Here is a 21303-nt window from a genome sequence, read left to right on the forward strand (position 1 = left end):
CTACAGTCTATAAACAGACACCATACTGCTACAGTCTGACTACAGTCTATACACAGACACCATACTGCTACAGTCTAGCTACAGTCTATAAACAGACACCATACTGCTACAGTCTATAAACAGACACCATAGTGCTACAGTCTAGTTACAGTCTATAAACAGACACCATACTTCTACAGTCTATCTACAGTCTATAAACAGTACAGATCAGTGAGATGCTTTTCATATTTTTGGAGAAATATTGCATTTATTCCAAATCCATAAAGTAGTGCATCCATACTATACAGAAAGCAGGAAACATCGGTACAAAAGTGACAGTCACTTGAGAGCGAGGTGTGCATTGCTAATTAAACAAACAATGAAAAGCCTTTGGATTAATGACAATAACAATACAAAAAAAAAACTGTTATCCTAAAATCTGACAGTACTGTATAGTAATAAAATTATAATGATTATAGAATTGTCTTTTAGTAATTATATATAGATGCAGAGGCCCTGGTCAACCATTGACTGCAAGCCAAATGGCACCCTATTCCCTATGTAGTGCACTATTTGTGACCAGGGCACATAGTGCTGCCCACAGGGCTCTGTCAAAAGCAATGCACTATGTAAGGTATAGATGGCCAATTGGGAAGAAGCCATTCTAAATCCATCATGCATGATCTACGTATTGTATTTCAGGAGATCGTTGAATCGAGAAACTTAATTAAAAAGGATGAATAAAAAACACAAATGAATAGCCATGGAATCGGATGATAGAAATCCTTTAGATTAATTAATATCTGTATAGAAGAGGAAGCTGCTATTTCTGGATGGAAACCGCTCAGGATAATTTAATCCAGCATGTATTTACAGAGGCCTTGCCAATTATACCTTCTAGAACATTGATAAGAACAACGTCGTTGTCGTGTTCTAAATCACATGGATGGATTCTAATCGCCTGACCAGGCAAGAACGGGATCTCTGATTGGTTGGTTGTAGTTTTTTTACAAGAATGCGCTGTGTCATGTCAATCTGATGGGTTGAGACACAATAGCACAATAACCGGGATTGGTTCACGACAGAAACCTGATTTATGTGATTGGTAATTGGTTATGACTCACATCCAGTGACTCTGATTGGTTCTTGGTTCTGACTCATACCAGGCGACTCCCATTGGTGACTGTTGATTGGTTCTTGGTGTCTACAATATATACAGTATGTTTGTGTCATTTATTTATTTAGAATTTTCAACACAAAGCCAACAAGTCCATTTGGTGGTGATGGACTGACAACACTGATTGGTGACTGGTCGAGACGTCGAGGCAGCCGGCGGTGTCAGTGAGCCCTTATTGGTTCTGGGTTATGACAGGAAGCCAATGACAGGCTGCAGGAAGAGGCCAAGGGTTCCAAGGATGCACACTGTCACAAACACCCACAGGAAGATTCTGTCTATCACCATGGCAACGTACTTCCAATCATCCTCCACCTGAGAGGGAGGGATGGATGGAGGGAGGGAGGGGGAACGATACAGCGATGAAAAGGACATGATTTTGGACCATGAAGGAAGGAGGAGGGTTGGGTAAAAAGTGAGGATGAGAAGAAAGAAAGAAAGGTTAAACAGAGTTGACTACTTGTGGAAGCATCCCCCTACTATAACTGACAGATATAACATTACTATGTTAATGGTATTCATCAGTGTCAGAATCAAACACACACACACACACACACACACACACACACACACACACACACACACCAAAGTGTCTGAAGCAGACAGGCAGCCTGACAAAGCTGATTGAGAAGAGAAGTACTTTACATTTCAAAGACAGCTTTCCCCCAAGGGGAGAGTTCAACCTCAGAAGACAACACTAAGAACAAGGGACTTATTTTTCACTAAAGTCTTGTAACTATTTTCTCTTGTACTGCACAGAGAGATAACTTTTTAAACTCATTAGGGATATGAAACAGTGTTCCATCCAACAATGCTCCACTTGGTTGATATTATAAACAAGGGAATATCAACAAACAATGGGTGAGTTTCCCGAAAAGCAGAGTAGCGAATATGGTCTTTGTTATGAAGACCCAGTGCGAGAGAAAACTATTCCTTCAATGTACACTAACAGAGCTTTGTATGGGCTAACTGTACACACCTTCTTGGCCATGGTTAAAAGTTAAAGCTATTTATTGTTAGCCGAAGCTGAAGCTATTTGTTGTTTGCCTAAGTTAAATCTATTTCTATATTGTGCGCTAATGAAGCTAACATATACTGTACACTAATGCTTGCCCACCCAGTCACATTGTTGACCTTGTCGTTAGTGGAAGATATTTGTTGTTAGCCAAAGTTAAACCTATTTCTCCATTATACGCTAATAAAGCTAATGGTAGCAGCTAATGCTAGCCCACCCACTCACCTCTTTGGCATTTTTTAAGCTAAGGCGATTTGTGTTTTGTCAAAGCTGAACCTATTTCCCCATTGTGCGCTAACAAAGCTAAGATATACACCAATTCTAGCCCACCCTATAACCTATTTGGCCTTGGTCTTTAGCTGTATTGTAAGTCACTCTGAATAAACGCATCTGCTAAATGACAGACAAAATGTCACTCAACTCTTTGGCCTGATAAAGCTAAAGTTAGTTGGTGTTTACCCAAAGTTAAACATACTGTATTTCTCCATTGAACTCCAACAAAGCTAACTTGCAGGCCCACCCACTTGTTAAACCTACTGTATTTCTCCATTGAACTCCAACAAGCTAACTTGCAGGCCCACCCACTCACCTCTTTGGCCTTGTTGAAGGTAAAGCTAGTTGGTGTTAATTAAGCTAAACCTAATGTATTTCTCCATTGCATGCTAACACTAGCTTGCCACTCACCTCTTTGGCCTTGTTGCGGCTCCTCATGTTCTCGGCGATGTACTTGACGCTCTCGATGGCCTGTTTAATCTCCGGGGACAGGACGGAGAAGGCCACCACCGTGTTGATGCTCTGAGGACTCAGCTGGCGGCTCAGTTTCCCCGGATCTGTTGTCTCTGGGGTCTCCTTCCCATGTTGGCAGGGGCAAGGGCACTTCTTTCCCCCTCTTTCTCCACATCCTCCCTCAGTCAGTTTGTTGTCTCCGAACTCCAGGCAGTTCCCTCCCTGCTGGGAATTGAAGAGAATGGAATGGAATGGAATGGAATAGAATAAAGTAGAGTAGAGTAGAGTAGAGTAGAGTAGAGTAGAGTAGAGTAGAAAATAATATAATAGAATGGAATAGAGTAGAATGGAATGGAATGAATAGAGTAGAATAGAATGGAATAGAGTATAATAGAATAGAATACAATGGAATAGAGTATAATAGAATAGAATACAATGGAATAGAGTATAATAGAATAGAATACAATGGAATAGAGTATAATAGAATAGAATGGAATGGAAGAATAATAGAATAGAATAGAATGGAATAGAGTATAATAGAATAGAATCGCATGAGGATGATAAACATTCAGCTCCAAACAGTCTTATCCAGAATAGGCTTGCAGAATTCTGGTAACTTTCCTAAAATTCATAAGGTTTCTAGAAATCCCAGTTGAAGGATTCCTGGATGTTCTGCTTATTTGATCCTGACTCCAGGAAAGTCATCAGATTTTTGCAACCCTAATCCAGAGTCCAAAGATTTACTCAGTGTATTAATCTACCCCACATGTTAACCTCTACCATTATGGGAATACATCTTATCTGCTAGCATTATGGGAATACATCAGGGACTAGGTGGAGCAACAGAAAGGAACATTGATACTTGAAGGAATTAACCCATTCAGTCATCTATTGATCAGTTCGTCAATCCCTCCCTCCCAACACCCAACCAACCCACCCACCCACCCACCCGCCAGCCAACCAACCAGCCACCCACCAATCACCCAATATGCCAACCAGCCAGGTAACCAACCAACCAACCAACCCACCAACCAACCCACCAACCAACCCACCAACCCACCGTCAGACTATTCTTCCTCTTCTTTCCTCCTTTCCCTCCTCTACCTCCTCCTCCTCCTCCTGCTCCTCTCTCCTCCCCGCTGTCTGAACAGAGGGCCTTGCCGTCCTGGTCTATTGGCCGTCTCATCAGCATGACTCTGGGTAGCACCCTGATGGACACAGAACAATTAACAATACTTCAGTGTATTGAAAATATAATAAAGTAGTATGGGTATTGTATAGTATTGTATTGGTATTGTATTGTATAGTATTGCATTGCATTGCATTGTATTGCATTGCATAGTAGTGTATTGTATTGTATTATATTGGTATTGGTGTTGGTAATGTATTCTACAGTATTGTATAGGTATTGTATTCTACAGTAATGCATTGTATAGTATTGGTATTGTATTGTATTGTATTGTATTGTATTGTATTGTATAGCATTGTGTAGGTATTGTATTGTATAGTATTATATTGTATAGGTAGTACACTGAAGAACAACAAACACAGAAAACAAAATAAATAAGAACTAAAGTATATTGTAATAGAATCTACACTGATACAAAACACTAAGAACACCTTCCTAATATAGAGTTGGTCTAAGAGTTGGCCTAAGAGTTGGCCTAAGAGTTGGGCTAAGAGTCGGTCTAAGAGTTGGGAGTTGAGCTAACAGTTAGTCTAAGAGTTGGGCTAAGAGTTGGGCTGAGAGTTGAGCTAAGAGTTGAGCTAAGAGTTGAGCTAAGAGTTGGGCTAAGAGTTGAGCTAAGAGTTGGTCTAAGAGTTGAGCTAAGAGTTGAGCTAAGAGTTGGGCTAAGAGATGGTCTAAGAGTTGGGCTAAGAGTTGAGCTAAGAGTTGGGCTAAGAGTTGGGCTAAGAGTTGGTCTAAGAGTTGGGCTGATAGTTGGGCTGAGATTTGACTCATTCTCTCTCTTTACCTGAGGAAGACGGACCTGACCCAGCCCGGCATGGTGTGGGTCATTGGTGTACGGTAGTGGACGTTCAAGACGAATACGGTGATGACGATGGAGAGAGTGACGAAGATCATAGTGAAGAGGAGGTACTCCCCGATGAGGGGGATGACCAGGGAAGTGGACGGGATGGTCTCAGTGATCACCAGGAGGAACACAGTGAGGGAGAGGAGGACAGAGATGCAGAGGGTCACCTGTTGGGTGAGGGAGGGAGAGAGAGAGAGAGAGAGAGAGAGAGAGAGAGAGAGAGAGAGAGAAAGAGAGAGAGAGAGAGAGAGAGAGAGAGAGAGAGAGAGAGATGAACGCTGTAAGAGGCCCAGCATGGGTTGTTTATTGACCTAGGAGGAAGCAATTATTATTTCCTTCCATAGCATGTACACTACACACACAATTCCAACAACACCATCATCACCCAGAACGAACGTTGGTTGATTTAGTCCGAGCATTCACACCAATCACACTGTAGCTAACATTGTCCAACATTTCACATGGTGGCTCATTCTGAGCACACAACAAATTGACTGCAGTGCCCGATTACAGAACACATCCCTTATTTACTGGGTGCTAGGCAGATTTAAAAATATATAATGTAATTATAATAACAATTATAAACTGGGTGGTTCGAGCCCTGGATTCTGATTGGCTGACAACTGTGGTATATCAGACCGTATACCACGGTTATGTCAAAACATTTATTTTTACTGCTCTAATTACGTTGATAACCAGTTCATAATAGCAATAAGGCACCTTGGGGGTTTGTGGTATACGGCCAATATACCACACCCCCTCGTGCCTTATTGATTAAATATAATATAATAAAATGAGTAGTTTTATATAATAATGTAATATATAACATATCTCATGTAGCAGACACTTTTATGGATAGCAACTTACAGTAGTTCACATGAAGTAGGGTCTGCACACTCAGTTTCTCCGACACATGACCGTGTGTTGGTGGATTTGAGTGGGCGGACCCTACTTCATTACAATAGCAACATGCTTTAACATTATTACAGTGCCTATAGGAAGTATTCACCCCCCTTGGACTTTATCCACATTTTGTTGTGTTTCAACCTGGAACTCAAATGCATTTCATTGGCATTTCCTTGTCACTGACTTTGACAGGAAGTAATTTTTTATTGTCAAAGTCAAAAGAGAATTCGACATATGTTAATGATTAATGAAAAATGTAAAACTGCTAAGTATTCAAATAAGTACAACGTGTAATTTTGGAAAATACATTTTTTTTAAGGACAATTTCTAGAACATCTTAATGTTATAATTTGTAGCAATTCATAATTTGTTTAATTTCTTTGACTGCAGAATGTATAAAATATAAAATGGCAGTTTTCACATAATATATATTGTAGTTGCTGGAGATAATGGATAATAGATTGTAACACAACAACATGACAACATACATGACCACAAAGATGTTCAACACAGTCAACACAACAAGATGTGGTAAAGTCCAAGGGGTGTAGACACTTCCTGCAGGCACCGTACCTTCTCTCCGCAGTCGGAGGGCAGGTAGAAGACCAGGACTGTTAAAAAAGAGATGAGGAGACAGGGGATGATGAGGTTGATGGTGTAAAAGAGAGGCAGGCGTCTGATGTAGAAGGAGTAGGTGATGTCTGGGTAGATCTCCTCGCAACAGTTGTACTTGATGTCGTGCTTGTAGCCCGGAGCATCGATGATCTCCCACTCGCCGCTCTCCCAGAAGTCTTTGAGGTTGACCTGAGGTAGGTGACATCAGGTTTATTGAGGGCTTGATTCTGAGTAGTTATTTCATAAACATGCCTTAATCTTGGTTGGATTACACAATTCTGGACTACCGATTCAGTATCTGAGACTTAGATTAAAAAATGTACAATAGTCAAGAATTGAACACTGGACAAGTCTGTAACTACCAATTGGATACCACGAAATTGGGGAGAAAAAGGGGTAAAAAAAAAAAGAAAGAGATTTGAACACTACCCATAATTCCTTAATAGCTCTATACCACAAAATGGTGTATCAGAAAATGGATGTGCAAATATTGTTCTAACCTTTGACCCAATGAGCACCAGGTCGATCTTGGCCTTGTCGTAGGTCCAGGAGCCAAACTTCATTGAGCAGTTCTGGTAGTCAAAGGGGAAGTAGGTGATGTCCATGGGGCAGGAGGACTTAAAGATGGCGGGGGGAACCCAGGTGACTGTACCGTCAAACTTCAACAGAGCTTTGGTCTTATCTTCAACCAGGAAGTCTCCCACCGCACTGAAGTCAGGGGGGTCGGGGGGGGGGGTGTGTTTAGAGAGGAAAGAGATCGTGTTGGAGAGAGGAAGAAGGAGGTATGGGGAAGGTGAGAGGATAGGAAAGAAAGAAACAAGGGAAGTGAGGAGGATATTGTCATTACACTATGAGAAGAGCTGTCCTTTGTGATAAGGGCATTTTAATGTTATTGTTTTGCATTGTATATTGGAATAAAAGCAAAATGAAATTTAAAGGATATGAAATTAATCAAAAATTTAATCCGTAGAAAATGGAAGTCGTTCTTATAAATGTCTTTAAAATCTCTCTTCACAAACTTCAGTTCAGCACCTACTTTAGTACTTGGTCCTGTGTGTCTCAGTTGGTAAGAGCAACATCAAGTTTGTCGGTTCAATATCCACATTGATCTCATACACACACTAAAAATGACTGCTCTCACAGAAAAAAAGATCGGCTGAGTGACATGGCAAAATCACTTGTTATAAAACACTAAGTCATGGCTCACTTGTTATACAGCACTATGCCAGGCCGTTACAGAGCACTATGTCAGGTTGTTATAGAGCACTATGTCAGGTTGTTATAGAGTACTATGTCATGTTGTTATAGAGTACTATGTCAGGTTGTTATAGAGCACTATGTCTGGACTCACTTGTTATAAAGCACTATGTCAGGTCTCCAGATCTTGTTGGATGGAACTCTGATGAACTCAATCCCATCAAACTCCACTGGGGCCCAGCTCAGTTTGTAGTCATTCCAGATCTGAAACACAAACACAGCATGAATGAGTGTATGTGTGTGTGTGTTAGGGAATCACCTGAAGAAGAAAGGAAGATAGCAAGATACACACGCACAAATATGCACACAGCCTTGATTACTTTATCAAACACATCCCTCATGGATTTGTCCGAATGATCTTGAACTGAAACTTAACCATATTTTTATTAATTTCTTCCTTTAACACCCTAGAGTCTATTGATGCACCGGTGCATCAATCTAAGTAATATATATTAAAAAGTCTTCATCAAAATCTGTCAGTTTAAGCTAGAGATATCCTTCTTTTTGCATTGGATCAGCCGATGCTGCACTTCCGCATCTGTGGTGAAAGGTGGCAGAGCTAGAGCGGTTTGTCAGACCATGAGACATCCCATCTGTGGTGAAAGGTGGCAGAGCTAGAGCGGTTTGTCAGACCATGAGACATCCCGAAAATCAGTCTTCTCACGAAGACGTCTGTAGCATCCGAACGGTTTGACCTATAAACTATTACGACCCCTCCATGGAAATAGACTCATTAACCACAATGGTGTTCTCAGTTTTGGTCTGTCACGGGACTCATCTGAAGGTAACCTGTACCCAAAAAAGGGGTAAATTATGTGTGCAAAATAATATATAAATATTTCCTGAGCGTTCTTATATCTCCTAGATTTAGGACAGACACTTCAAAACCTTGTTTTTTAAGGATACATTTGCTGCCTTTTCTGAATGTGTTATTCAATGTGTTTCTATAGGCTTTAGTAATAAAAGCCAAATTCAATACTTTATCAAATATATTTTTTATACCAAAAATTCCAAATCAAAAACCTAATGATCCATAGTATGACCGTCTTAAAACAATTCCATATGTCAGCTTAGATCCCCCCCCCAACGGCTTAGACTTTTAAGAATTAAAATAAAGTGTAGCCTACTGAATATTATTAAATCACCACGAATGCCTTTGATTGGCTCTTCAATCAAATAACTACAGGTTTTAAGGTAAAAAATTGCTTTAAAGCAGCTTGCCTGGGAACACACACACACACACAAGCAAACACACACACACGATTGATTATCTTATTAATATGTGGAAGTAAGCAGCTGTAGTAATGGGGGGCATATTTAATTTCCTGTTTCATGCTATGCTTGCTTTCCCATTTGTTACCTATGAGAGCACTAACGTTTGTCAGCCATGTAGCTTCATGCTAGGCTAGCTTTCCCATTTGTTACCTATGAGAGCACTAACGTTTGTCAGCCATGTAGCTTCATGCTAGGCTAGCTTTCCCATTTGGTTCCTATGAGAGCACTAACGTTTGTCAGCCATGTAGCTTCATGCTAGGCTAGCTTTCCCATTTGTTACCTATGAGAGCACTAACGTTTGTCAGCCATGTAGCTTCATGCTAGGCTAGCTTTCCCATTTGGTTCCTATGAGAGCACTAACGTTTGTCAGCCATGTAGCTTCATGCTAGGCTTGCTTTCTCATTTGTTACCTATGAGAGCACTAACGTTTGTCAGCCATGTAGCTTCATGCTAGGCTTGCTTTCTCATTTGTTACCTATGAGAGCACTAACGTTTGTCAGCCATGTAGCTTCATGCTAGACTAGCTTTCCCATTTGGTTCCTATGAGAGCCCTGAGGTTTGTTAGTAAGGTCGTGATCTGAAAAGGGATTGTGTTGATATGATGGATCTTTGAATACTAAACAAGCTTCTAAGCTTCTAAGCTACTAAATTCACAGCTGCTATTGCAAAGATAAGTCACAAATGACGTGTGAAACAATGTTTATTAAAATCTTTAGTTATTAGGCACTCTGTTAGTTTGCCTTTCTCTTTCAACTCATAATATTATCATGAAAGAGACAGAACTCATTTCACATTTCTACATTTTATATTTATATCAAATGAGTTCTGTGAGTAAATAATTGTGTTATTTCATTAATAATGAATGTATACACTGAGTGTACAAAATATTAAGAACACCTTCCTAATACTGAGTTGCCCTCAGAACAGCCTCAATTCGTCAGGACATGGACTCTACAAGGTGTTGAAAGCGTTCCACAGGGATGCTGGCCCATGTTGACTCCAATGCTTCCCACAGTTGTGTCAAGTTGGCTGGATGTCCTTTGGGTGGTGGATCATTCTTGATACACATGGGGAACTGTTGAGTGTGAAAAACCCAGCAGCGTTGTAGTTCTTGACACAAACCGGTGTGCCTGGCACCTACTACCATACCCCGTTCAAAGGCACTTCAATCTTTTGTCTTGCCAATTCACCCTCTGAATGGCACACACACACAATCCATGAATCTATTGTCTCAAGGCTTAAACATCTCTCTTTAACATGTCTCCTCCCCTTCATCTACACTGATTGTATCAGATTTAACAAGTGACATCAATAAGGATCATAGTTTTCACCTGGATTCACCTGGTCAGTCTATGTCATGGAAAGAGCAGGTGTTCCTAATGTTTTATACCCTCAGTGTATGTATGACAGAGAGCTAAATATTGAAATGATGCCTGAATTGCAAACGTACAAAATTAACAATTTTGGACAGGTATACACAGTATAAAGTGTTGACATGTGTGTACTGAAGTACTGGGAGTGTATGTTACTCTCTGTAAGAGCTTTAACATGTTAACTCCAACATGCATGCTTGACTGATCACACTGATTGATTGAAGAGAGAGAGAGAGAGAGAGAGAGAGAGAGAGAGAGAGAGAGAGCGAGAGAGAGAGAGAGAGAGAGAGAGAGAGAGAGAGAGAGAGAGAGATCTTTATATTATATTGTTTCGGCCAGTACTGGTATACTCATGGTTAGGATGTGTATATCACCCTCCTGTTCTACAGATGGAAAGAGGTAGAAAGAGCTAGAGAAGGGAGTGAAGGAAAAGGAGAGAGAGAGACAGAGGGAAATAAAGAGGGAGAGAGAGCGAATGAGAAAGAAAGAAAGGAAGGAAGAAACAGAGAGAGAGCGTGAGAGAGAAGACTAATTCACTGCTTAGTCCAGTATGCAGTAGTTCCAGAGAAGCCACCTAGCTATCTAGAGGTCAGTAGTTCATGTAGTTCCAGAGAAGCCACCTAGCTATCTAGAGGTCAGTAGTTCATGTAGTTCCAGAGAAGCCACCTAGCTATCTAGAGGTCAGTAGTTCATGTAGTTCCAGAGAAGCCACCTAGCTATCTAGAGGTCAGTAGTTCATGTCGTTCCAGAGAAGCCACCTAGCTATCTAGAGATCAATCGTTCATGTCGTTCCAGAGAAGCCACCTAGCTATCTAGAGGTCAGTAGTTCATGACAGCGGGCCATAGACCCTCCAGAGGCTCTGTTCAGTGTAGCATGGCCACAGTGAAGCATATTGATTAAGGACTGGATGAATGTCTCTACACAGAGGGACACACAAACACAGAGGGACACACATTAACACACACACACACACATGCATGAACGCAGGCACGCACACACACAGTGAAAGCAAGGGTCCTACATTCATATTGATGTTTGACATGAACAAAATCAGATGGCTCCCTCCACTCCGTCCCTCCCTCCCCTCCCTACCTCACCCCATCCACTCCCTCCCTCCCTCCCCTCCCTGCCTAACCCATCCCCTCCCTTCCTCCCCTCCCTGCCTCACCCCATCCCCTCCCTTCCTCCCCTCCCTGCCTCACCCCATCCCCTCCCTTCCCCCCCTCCCCTCCCTGCCTCACCCCATCCCCTCCCTTCCTCCCCTCCCTGCCTCACCCCATCCCCTCCCTTCCTCCCCTCCCTGCCTCACCCCATCCCCTCCCTTCCTCCCCTCCCCTCCCTGCCTCACCCCATCCCCTCCCTGCCTCACCCCATCCCCTCCCTTCCTCCCCTCCCTGCCTCACCCCATCCCCTCCCTTCCTCCCCTCCCCTCCCTGCCTCACCCCATCCCCTCCCTTCCTCCCCTCCCTGCCTCACCCCATCCCCTCCCTCCCATCCCTGCCTCACCCCGTCCCCTAGTAGGCCTCTGGGGGAACATATTAGTTATCAATAAGATCATTGTGTGTGTGTGTGTGTGTGTGTGTGTGTGTGTGTGTACTTACGTGTCTCAGCCACAGATTTGTCTCCATGATCTGATTCACTTCATCCTACAGACAAGAAACAGATCATAGGTTAGCCTACAGCTTTGTGTGTGTGTATATGTGTGTGTGTGTGTGTGCGCACGTGCGTGTGTGTGTGTGCGTGCGTGCGTGTGTGTGTGTGTGCGTGTGTGTGTACGTGCATGTGTGTGTGTGTGTGTGTGTGTGTGTGTGTGTGTGTGCGCGCGTGCGTGTGTGTGTGCGTGCATTAATCCTATTTGCCGTACACAGCCGCCGCAGTCAGATAACCAGTCAAAACAACGTGAGTATCCTTATTAAATGTCACCTCTAATAACTGAAAAACTCAGCTGCGTCCCTATTCCCTACATAGTGCACTACTTAACTTCCGATTCCCTATATAGTGCACTACTTAGCAAACTGTTCCATATATATTGAAGCCTTCCCCTTGGCTCAGTTGGTAGAACATGGTGTTTGCAATGCCAGCATGGTGTTTGCAACGCCAAGGTTGTGGGTTAGATTCCCACAGGGGGCCAGTACAAAAAATAAATAAATAAATAAATAAAATAAGAAATAAAAAAAATAAAAAATGCGTGAAATGAAATGTATGCATTCACTATTGTAAGTTGCTCTGGATAAGAGCGTCTGCTAAATGACTAAAATGTAAATGTAAATATTGCAGCACTTAACTACCTATTCCCTAAATAAGGGTAGAATTAGAATTGTAACTGGGGTAGAATTTAAATTGTAACTGGGGTAGAATTAGAATTTTAGCTGGGGTAGAATTAGAATTATAACTGGGGTAGAATTAGAATTATAACTGGGGTAGAATTAGAATTTTAGCTGGGGTAGAATTAGAAATGGAACTGGGGTAGAATTAGAAATGGAACTGGGGTAGAATTAGAAATGGAACTGGGGTAGAATTTGAATTATAACTGGGGTAGAATTTGAATTATAACTGGGGTAGAATTAGAATTATAACTAGGGTAGAATTAGAATTATATCTGGGGTAGAATTAGAATTATAACTGGGGTAGAATTAGAATTATAACTGGGGTAGAATTAGAAATGGAACTGGGGTAGAATTAGAAATGGAACTGGGGTAGAATTAGAATTATAACTGGGGTAGAATTAGAATTATAACTGGGGTAGAATTAGAATTATAACTGGGGTAGAATTAGAATTATAACTGGGGTAGAATTAGAATTATAACTGGGGTAGATTTAGAATTATTACTGGGGTAGAATTAGAATTATAACTGGGGTAGAATTTGAATTATAACTGGGGTAGAATTAGAATTATTACTGGGGTAGAATTAGAATTATAACTGGGGTAGAATTAGAATTATAACTGGGGTAGAATTAGAATTATAACTGGGGTAGAATTAGAATTATAACTGGGGTAGAATTAGAATTATTACTGGGGTAGAATTAGAATTATAACTGGGGTAGAATTTCAATTGTAACTGGGGTAGAATTAGAATTATAACTGGGGTAGAATTAGAATTATTATTGGGGTAGGATTAGAATTATAACTGGGGTAGAATTTCAATTGTAACTGGGGTAGAATTAGAATTGTAACTGGGGTAGAATTAGAATTATAACTGGGGTAGAATTAGAATTGTAACTGGGGTAGAATTAGAATTGTAACTGGGGTAGAATTAGAATTATAACTGGGGTAGAATTAGAATTGTAACTGGGGTAGAATTAGAATTGTAACTGGGGTAGAATTAGAATTATAACTGGGGTAGAATTAGAATTATAACTGGGGTAGAATTATAACTGGGGTAGAATTAGAATTATAACTGGGGTAGAATTAGAATTATAACTGGGGTAGAAATAGAATTATAACTGGGGTAGAATTAGAATTATAACTGGGGTAGAATTAGAATTATAACTGGGGTAAATTTAGAATTATAACTGGGGTAGAATTAGAATTATAACTGGAGTAGAATTAGAATTATAACTGGGGTAGAATTAGAATTATAACTGGGGTAGAATTAGAATTATAACTGGGGTAGAATTAGAATTATAACTGGGGTAGATTTAGAATTATTACTGGGGTAGAATTAGAATTATAACTGGGGTAGATTTTGAATTATAACTGGGGTAGAATTAGAATTATTACTGGGGTAGAATTAGAATTATAACTGGGGTAGAATTAGAATTATAACTGGGGTAGAATTAGAATTATTACTGGGGTAGAATTAGAATTATAACTGGGGTAGAATTAGAATTATAACTGGGGTAGAATTAGAATTATAACTGGGGTAGAATTAGAATTATTACTGGGGTAGAATTAGAATTATAACTGGGGTAGAATTTCAATTGTAACTGGGGTAGAATTAGAATTATAACTGGGGTAGAATTAGAATTATTATTGGGGTAGAATTAGAATTATAACTGGGGTAGAATTTCAATTGTAACTGGGGTAGAATTAGAATTGTAACTGGGGTAGAATTAGAATTATAACTGGGGTAGAATTAGAATTGTAACTGGGGTAGAATTAGAATTGTAACTGGGGTAGAATTAGAATTATAACTGGGGTAGAATTAGAATTGTAACTGGGGTAGAATTAGAATTGTAACTGGGGTAGAATTAGAATTATAACTGGGGTAGAATTAGAATTATAACTGGGGTAGAATTATAACTGGGGTAGAATTAGAATTATAACTGGGGTAGAAATAGAATTATAACTGGGGTAGAATTAGAATTATAACTGGGGTAGAATTAGAATTATAACTGGGGTAAATTTAGAATTATAACTGGGGTAGAATTAGAATTATAACTGGAGTAGAATTAGAATTATAACTGGGGTAGAATTAGAATTATAACTGGGGTAGAATTAGAATTATAACTGGGGTAGAATTAGAATTATAACTGGGGTAGATTTAGAATTATTACTGGGGTAGAATTAGAATTATAACTGGGGTAGATTTTGAATTATAACTGGGGTAGAATTAGAATTATTACTGGGGTAGAATTAGAATTATAACTGGGGTAGAATTAGAATTATAACTGGGGTAGAATTAGAATTATTACTGGGGTAGAATTAGAATTATAACTGGGGTAGAATTAGAATTATAACTGGGGTAGAATTAGAATTATAACTGGGGTAGAATTAGAATTATTACTGGGGTAGAATTAGAATTATAACTGGGGTAGAATTTCAATTGTAACTGGGGTAGAATTAGAATTATAACTGGGGTAGAATTAGAATTATTATTGGGGTAGAATTAGAATTATAACTGGGGTAGAATTTCAATTGTAACTGGGGTAGAATTAGAATTGTAACTGGGGTAGAATTAGAATTATAACTGGGGTAGAATTAGAATTGTAACTGGGGTAGAATTAGAATTGTAACTGGGGTAGAATTAGAATTATAACTGGGGTAGAATTAGAATTGTAACTGGGGTAGAATTAGAATTGTAACTGGGGTAGAATTAGAATTATAACTGGGGTAGATTAGAAATGGAAAAGGCATAGAATTGGAATTAAAGTGACTGAGAATTGGAATCTCTTATCCTTTCCCTCCCACTCTTAAGGCTTTGTTTGACTGATAGGCCTGAATGACTGCCAGGCTTTATCACAACCGGCCGTGATTGGGAGTCCCGTACAGCGGCGCACAATTGGCCCAGCGTTGTCCAGGTTTGGTCGGTGTAGGCCGTCGTTGTAAAGAACAATTTGTTCTGAACTGACTTGCCTTGTTAAATAAAGGTTCAATTAAAAAAATGTAAAAAAATTGACTGACAGACATGAATGATTGACAGATGCAGTAGTAGTATTCAGGTGGAAGTCAATCACCCTGTTTCCCTCAACCCTTAATACACTGACTCATCTGACCTGACACACACACAGGCACACACACACACACACACACACACACACACACACACACACACACACACACACACACACACACACACACACACACACACACACACACACACACACACACACACACAGGCACGCACACACACAGACCTAAGATCACCTGCTGACAGTGCTGATGTGTCACTCATTCCTAATCGTCATAGTAGTAAACTGCCCGCCTGCATATTTGTCTTAATCCAAGCTTTACCCTGACAATAGGTTTATAACCTGATTGTTTCATTCACTTTGAACAATGCCTTTGTTATCTTTCCAAGGTGGAATTTTTCCTCTATTCTGTTCTTTACGTGAGAGAAATCTAATCTGACTAAAGCAGGGGCATTATTTACAGAGCAGATGAGTGCACGTACACACACACACACACACACACACACACACACACACACACACACACACACACACATGCACACACAAACACACACACACACACACACACACACACACACACACACACACACACACACACACTCAGCTGAGTGGGCACTTTTAGTGAGATTAGATTCTGACCACATTACTCTCATTCATCACAGAAAAGCTAATGGAATGTGTGTGTGTGTGTGTGTGTTTGTGTGTTTGTGTGTATCTGTGCATGGTACATGGTGTGTTTCTGTGTGTATGCTCAGGTACGTGTGTGTGCATTCACGCTTGTTTGTGTGTATTTGTGTGTGCATGCGTGCCTGTGTGTGTACATCTGTGTGTGTGTGACTTACCACTTTTACGAGCTGTGACATGGAAACCTCAAACTCCACGGTGACGGGGTCTGAGACGTTCTCCACCGGCCTGATAAACTGGTTGTACCTCCGGAACAGCCTCCTGAACAACCTGTCCTCCCCCTTAGAGGAGAAGCAGTCTGGAGGGAGGAGAGAGGAGGGGTAGGAAAAAAACGGAGTAGAGGGGGAGAGGAGGAGGGGGAGAGGAAAGTTGGAGGGGAGAGGGGGAGGGGGGTTGGAAAGAAATGGAGGAGAGGGGGAGAGGAGGAGAGGAGAGGGGGAGGGGGGGTTGGAAAGAAATGGAGGAGATGGGGAGAGGAGGAGGGGAGAGGGGGAGGGGGGTTGGAAAGAAATGGAGGAGAGGGGGAGAGGAGGAGGCGGAGGGGAGAGGGGTGGGGGGTTGGAAAGAAATGGAGGAGAGGGGGAAAGGAGGAGGCGGAGGGGAGAGGGGTGGGGGGTTGGAATGAAATGGAGGAGAGGGGGAAAGGAGGAGGCGGAGGGGAGAGGGGTGGGGGGTTGTAAAGAAATGGAGGAGAGGGGGAAAGGAGGAGGGGGAGAGGAGAGGGGGAGGGGGGTTGGAAAGAAATGGAGAAGGAAAGGGGGAGGGGAGAAGGGGAGGGGTTGAAGAGTGAGAAGGAAGATAAACAGAATCAGTATACAGACCCTTTTCCTATTTCTATGTCTTGGTGTCACCTGCTGTTAGCAAACTGAAATATTACAATTCACATCACTCATTGTTGTTCCTTTGATTGTATTTGGTCAAGGTTAAGTTTACCAACATAGCAGCTGAACCCAGAATCAGACTGTGTCACTAACAGAGGCACAGAGAGAGCAATGTGAATGTTTACCTGTTTAATAAAGATCTTACTCACATCGGCTACAGAGAGCGTGATCACACAGTCATCCAGAACAGCTGGTGTTCTCATGCATGGTTCAGTGTTGCTCGCCTCGAAGCGAGCATAGAAGGCATTTGGTAGGCTCTTGCGACAGGGCAGTTCATGGCTTGGTTTATCTTTTGTAATCATGATAGTTGCAAGCCCTGCCACATCCGACGAGCATCAGAGCTGGCATAGTAGTAGGATTCGATCTTAGTCCTGTATTGACGTTTTCTCTGTTTGATGGCTCAGCGGAGGTTGTAGCATGATTTCTTATAAGCGTCTGGATTGGTGTTAAGGTCCTTGGAAGCGGCAGCTCAAGCCTTTAGCTCAGTGCGGATGTTGCCTGTAATCCATGGCTTCTGGATGGGATATGTATGTACGGTCACTGTGGGGATGACATCATCATGGCACTTATTAAATGTATTAATGAATTTGATGACTGATGTGGTAAACTCCTCAATGTCATCAGATGAATCCCGGAACATATTCCAGTCTGTGCTAGCGAAACAGTCCTGTAGCTTAGCATCCGCTTCATCGGACCACTTCCATATTGAGCACATCACTGGTACATCCTGTTTGAGTTTTTGCTTGTAAGCAGGAATCAGGAGGTTGGACTTATGGTCAGATTTGCCAAATGGAGAGTGAGTGAGAGTTTTGTAAGCATCACTGTGTGTAGAGTAATGGTGATCTAGAGTTTTGTAAGCATCACCGTGTGTAGAGTAAAGATGATCTAGCGTTTTGTAAGCATCACTGTGTGTAGAGTAAAGCTGATCTAGAGTTTTGTAAGCATCACTGTGTGTAGAGTAAAGGTGATCTAGAGTTTTGTAAGCATCACTGTGTGTAAAGTAAAGATGATCTAGAGTTTTGTAAGCATCACTGTGTGTAGAGTAAAGATGATCTAGAGTTTTGTAAGCATCACTGTGTGTAAAGTAAAGATGATCTAGAGTTTTGTAAGCATCACTGTGTGGAGTAAAGATGATCTAGAGTTTTGTAAGCATCACTGTGTTTAGAGTAAAGATGATCTAGAGTTTTGTAAGCATCACTGTGTGTAAAGTAAAGATGATCTAGAGTTTTGTAAGCATCACTGTGTGTAAAGTAAAGATGATCTAGAGTTTTGTAAGCATCACTGTGTGTAAAGTAAAGATGATCTAGAGTTTTGTAAGCATCACTGTGTGTAGAGTAAAGATGATCTAGAGTTTTGTAAGCATCACTGTGTGTAGAGTAAAGATGATCTAGAGTTTTGTAAGCATCACTGTGTGTAGAGTAAAGATGATCTAGAGTTTTGTAAGCATCACTGTGTGTAGAGTAAAGATGATCTAGAGTTTTGTAAGCATCACTGTGTGTAGAGTAAAGATGATCTAGAGTTTTGTAAGCATCACTGTGTGTAGAGTAAAGATGATCTAGAGTTTTGTAAGCATCACTGTGTGTAGAGTAAAGATGATCTAGAGTTTTGTAAGCATCACTGTGTGTAGAGTAAAGATGATCTAGAGTTTTGTAAGCATCACTGTGTGTAGAGTAAAGATGATCTAGAGTTTTGTAAGCATCACTGTGTGTAAAGTAAAGATGATCTAGAGTTTTGTAAGCATCACTGTGTGTAGTAAAGATGATCTAGAGTTTTGTAAGCATCACTGTGTGGAGTAAAGATGATCTAGAGTTTTGTAAGCATCACTGTGTGGAGTAAAGATGATCTAGAGTTTTGTCTCCTTTAGTTGCACAGGTGACATGCTAGTAAAAATGAGGTAAAACAGATTTCAATTTCCCATTTTCTTGTTTGCTTATGGCCATATCCAGCTGGTTGAGTACGGTCTTGGTGACAGCATCGGTTTGTGGTGGTATACAGGATCTGAATACTTACGTAACTAAGGTATTTCTGTTTTGTACTTTTAATAGATTTTTTTGCTTTGTCATTATGTGGTATTGTGTGTAGATTGATGAGGTTCTTTCTGAATGCATTATATATTATCCATGTCCTTGTTCAGCCACGACTCAGAGAAACATATGATACTACAGTTCTTCAGAAAAACCCCCACACAAAATAGTCCATAAAACAGCAGCTATCCAATGCAGAGCCATCCTACACCAATCTATGACGGGGGTCTGTGACAGAGACAGAGGGCGAGACGGATTTAGAGAGAGAGACAGAGAGAGAAAAAGAGAGATGGACAGAGAGACGGACAGAGAGACAGAGAGAGAGATAGACAGAGAGAGAGAGACAGAGAGAGAGAGAGAGAGAGAGAGGGGGGAGGAGAGAGGGAAAGAGAGATCGAGAGAGAGATAGACAGAGATATAGACAGAGAGAGAGACAGAGAGAGAGGGGGGTATAGATGGAAAGAGAGAGAGATCGAGAGAGGGGGGGAGGGAAAGAGAGAGAGATCGAGAGAGAGGTCGCTAAAGCTTTTAGCATGTTCCTCTGGATCGAAGCGCCAATGTAACATGGGTTGCAGCAGACATTTTAAGAGTTCCAAACATGGACGGGGCCAGTTCAAAGGTCATCGATAATAACTTCTCTCTCTCCCTACCATCGTCACAGGAGCTCCACATATCCAGCCAGACGGAAAATGGACTGGGCCACACACACAAGCACAGAAAGACACACACATTTTTAAGAAGATGGCCGCCAGCCTCTAGCGTTCCTCTGCAGGGCTGCACACACACACACACACACACACACACACACACACACACACACACACACACACACACACACACACACACACACACACACACACACACACACACACACACACACACAGAGAGAGAGAGAGTGAGACACACACACACACACAAACACGTCTCATGGGGAGCAGTAGGGTTGAGAGAGATGGAAGTGGAAACACTCCTAGACAGTACAGCATGTTCTGTCCTCTTCTCAAGCCTCTAACTCTGTGTGTGTGTGTGTGTGTGTGTCACTCTCTCTGTGTGTGTGTGTGTCTCACTCTCTGTGTGTGTGTGTGTGTGTGTATGTCTCTCTCTCTCTCTCTCTCTCTCTCTCTGTGTGTGTGTGTGTGTGTCCTGTCCTCTCCTCTATCCCTCAGTAACAGTCTGGTCATTCTCTACCAGACTGCAGCCTTACTCACAGGAACAGGATATACAGTATAGTTGCTCCAAAGTTCAAATTTCAAAGTGTTTAGGGTTAAGTTCAGGAATTAACTCCAAATTATTAAGAGTTAGGTATAAACTCTGAGTGGTTAAGGTAAAGGTTGAGACTAAACTATCAAAAACAACTTTCTATCGTTGGATTTGAACTTTGAACATTTGGATTCAGAGGCAAATGCTTACAACCATCCACCATCGCCGTCCACAATGCCCTAGCAATACCGAAAATTAGTTGCACGTTTTACATAGAAGCAATTCAAATGTTTGTATTTTCAAATGCGAGCATTAATAAAATAAATGGATGTTGTAAACGTTATACAAAAAGATTTTAGTTTTTACTAAAGAAAATGTGGGATCTTGGATTTCAAATCAGTAAATCAGTCATTTATTTCATCCACACTTTGCTTCACTCACACTGCTGTCCTTAAATATATATATCAATAATATCTATAATATATATCTACTGTACAGAGAGAGAGGGGGATAGAGGGTTGGCAGAGATAGAGGGGGCAGAGAGAGAGAGGGGGATAGAGGGTTGGCAGAGATAGAGGGGGCAGAGAGAGAGAGGGGGATAGAGGGTTGGCAGAGATAGAGGGGGCAGAGAGAGAGAGGGGGATAGAGGGTTGGCAGAGATAGAGGGGGCAGAGAGAGAGAGGGGGATAGAGGGTTGGCAGAGATAGAGGGGGCAGAGAGAGAGAGAGGGGGATAGAGGATTGGCAGAGATAGAGGGGGCAGAGAGAGAGAGGGGGATAGAGGGTTGGCAGAGATAGAGGGGGCA

General features: G+C 41.4%; 1 protein-coding gene across 4 annotated transcripts in view; it reads right to left on the reverse strand.

The window, feature by feature from the left end:
• Window positions 1–219: 219 nt before the first annotated feature.
• The window catches only part of chrna6 (cholinergic receptor, nicotinic, alpha 6), a 33753-nt gene continuing 12669 nt past the window's right edge, over window positions 220–21303 (reverse strand). For 3 of the 4 annotated variants that reach the window (XM_029749435.1, XM_029749433.1, XM_029749434.1), the window contains exons 3-11: window positions 16552–16691; window positions 11959–12003; window positions 7803–7912; window positions 6952–7159; window positions 6410–6640; window positions 4871–5097; window positions 3955–4102; window positions 2853–3119; window positions 220–1468 (exon numbers count right to left, since the gene is read on the reverse strand). In XM_029749435.1, the coding sequence (XP_029605295.1) occupies window positions 1343–1468; window positions 2853–3119; window positions 3955–4102; window positions 4871–5097; window positions 6410–6640; window positions 6952–7159; window positions 7803–7912; window positions 11959–12003; window positions 16552–16691 (1502 nt within the window). In that variant the 3' untranslated portion in view covers window positions 220–1342. The remainder of the gene's footprint in view (window positions 1469–2852; window positions 3120–3954; window positions 4103–4870; window positions 5098–6409; window positions 6641–6951; window positions 7160–7802; window positions 7913–11958; window positions 12004–16551; window positions 16692–21303) is intronic. The other variant, XM_029749436.1, reaches the window with a different exon arrangement.

Source organism: Salmo trutta, chromosome 4 (assembly GCF_901001165.1).
Source record: "Salmo trutta chromosome 4, fSalTru1.1, whole genome shotgun sequence".
NCBI classification, from domain to species: Eukaryota; Metazoa; Chordata; class Actinopteri; order Salmoniformes; family Salmonidae; genus Salmo; species Salmo trutta.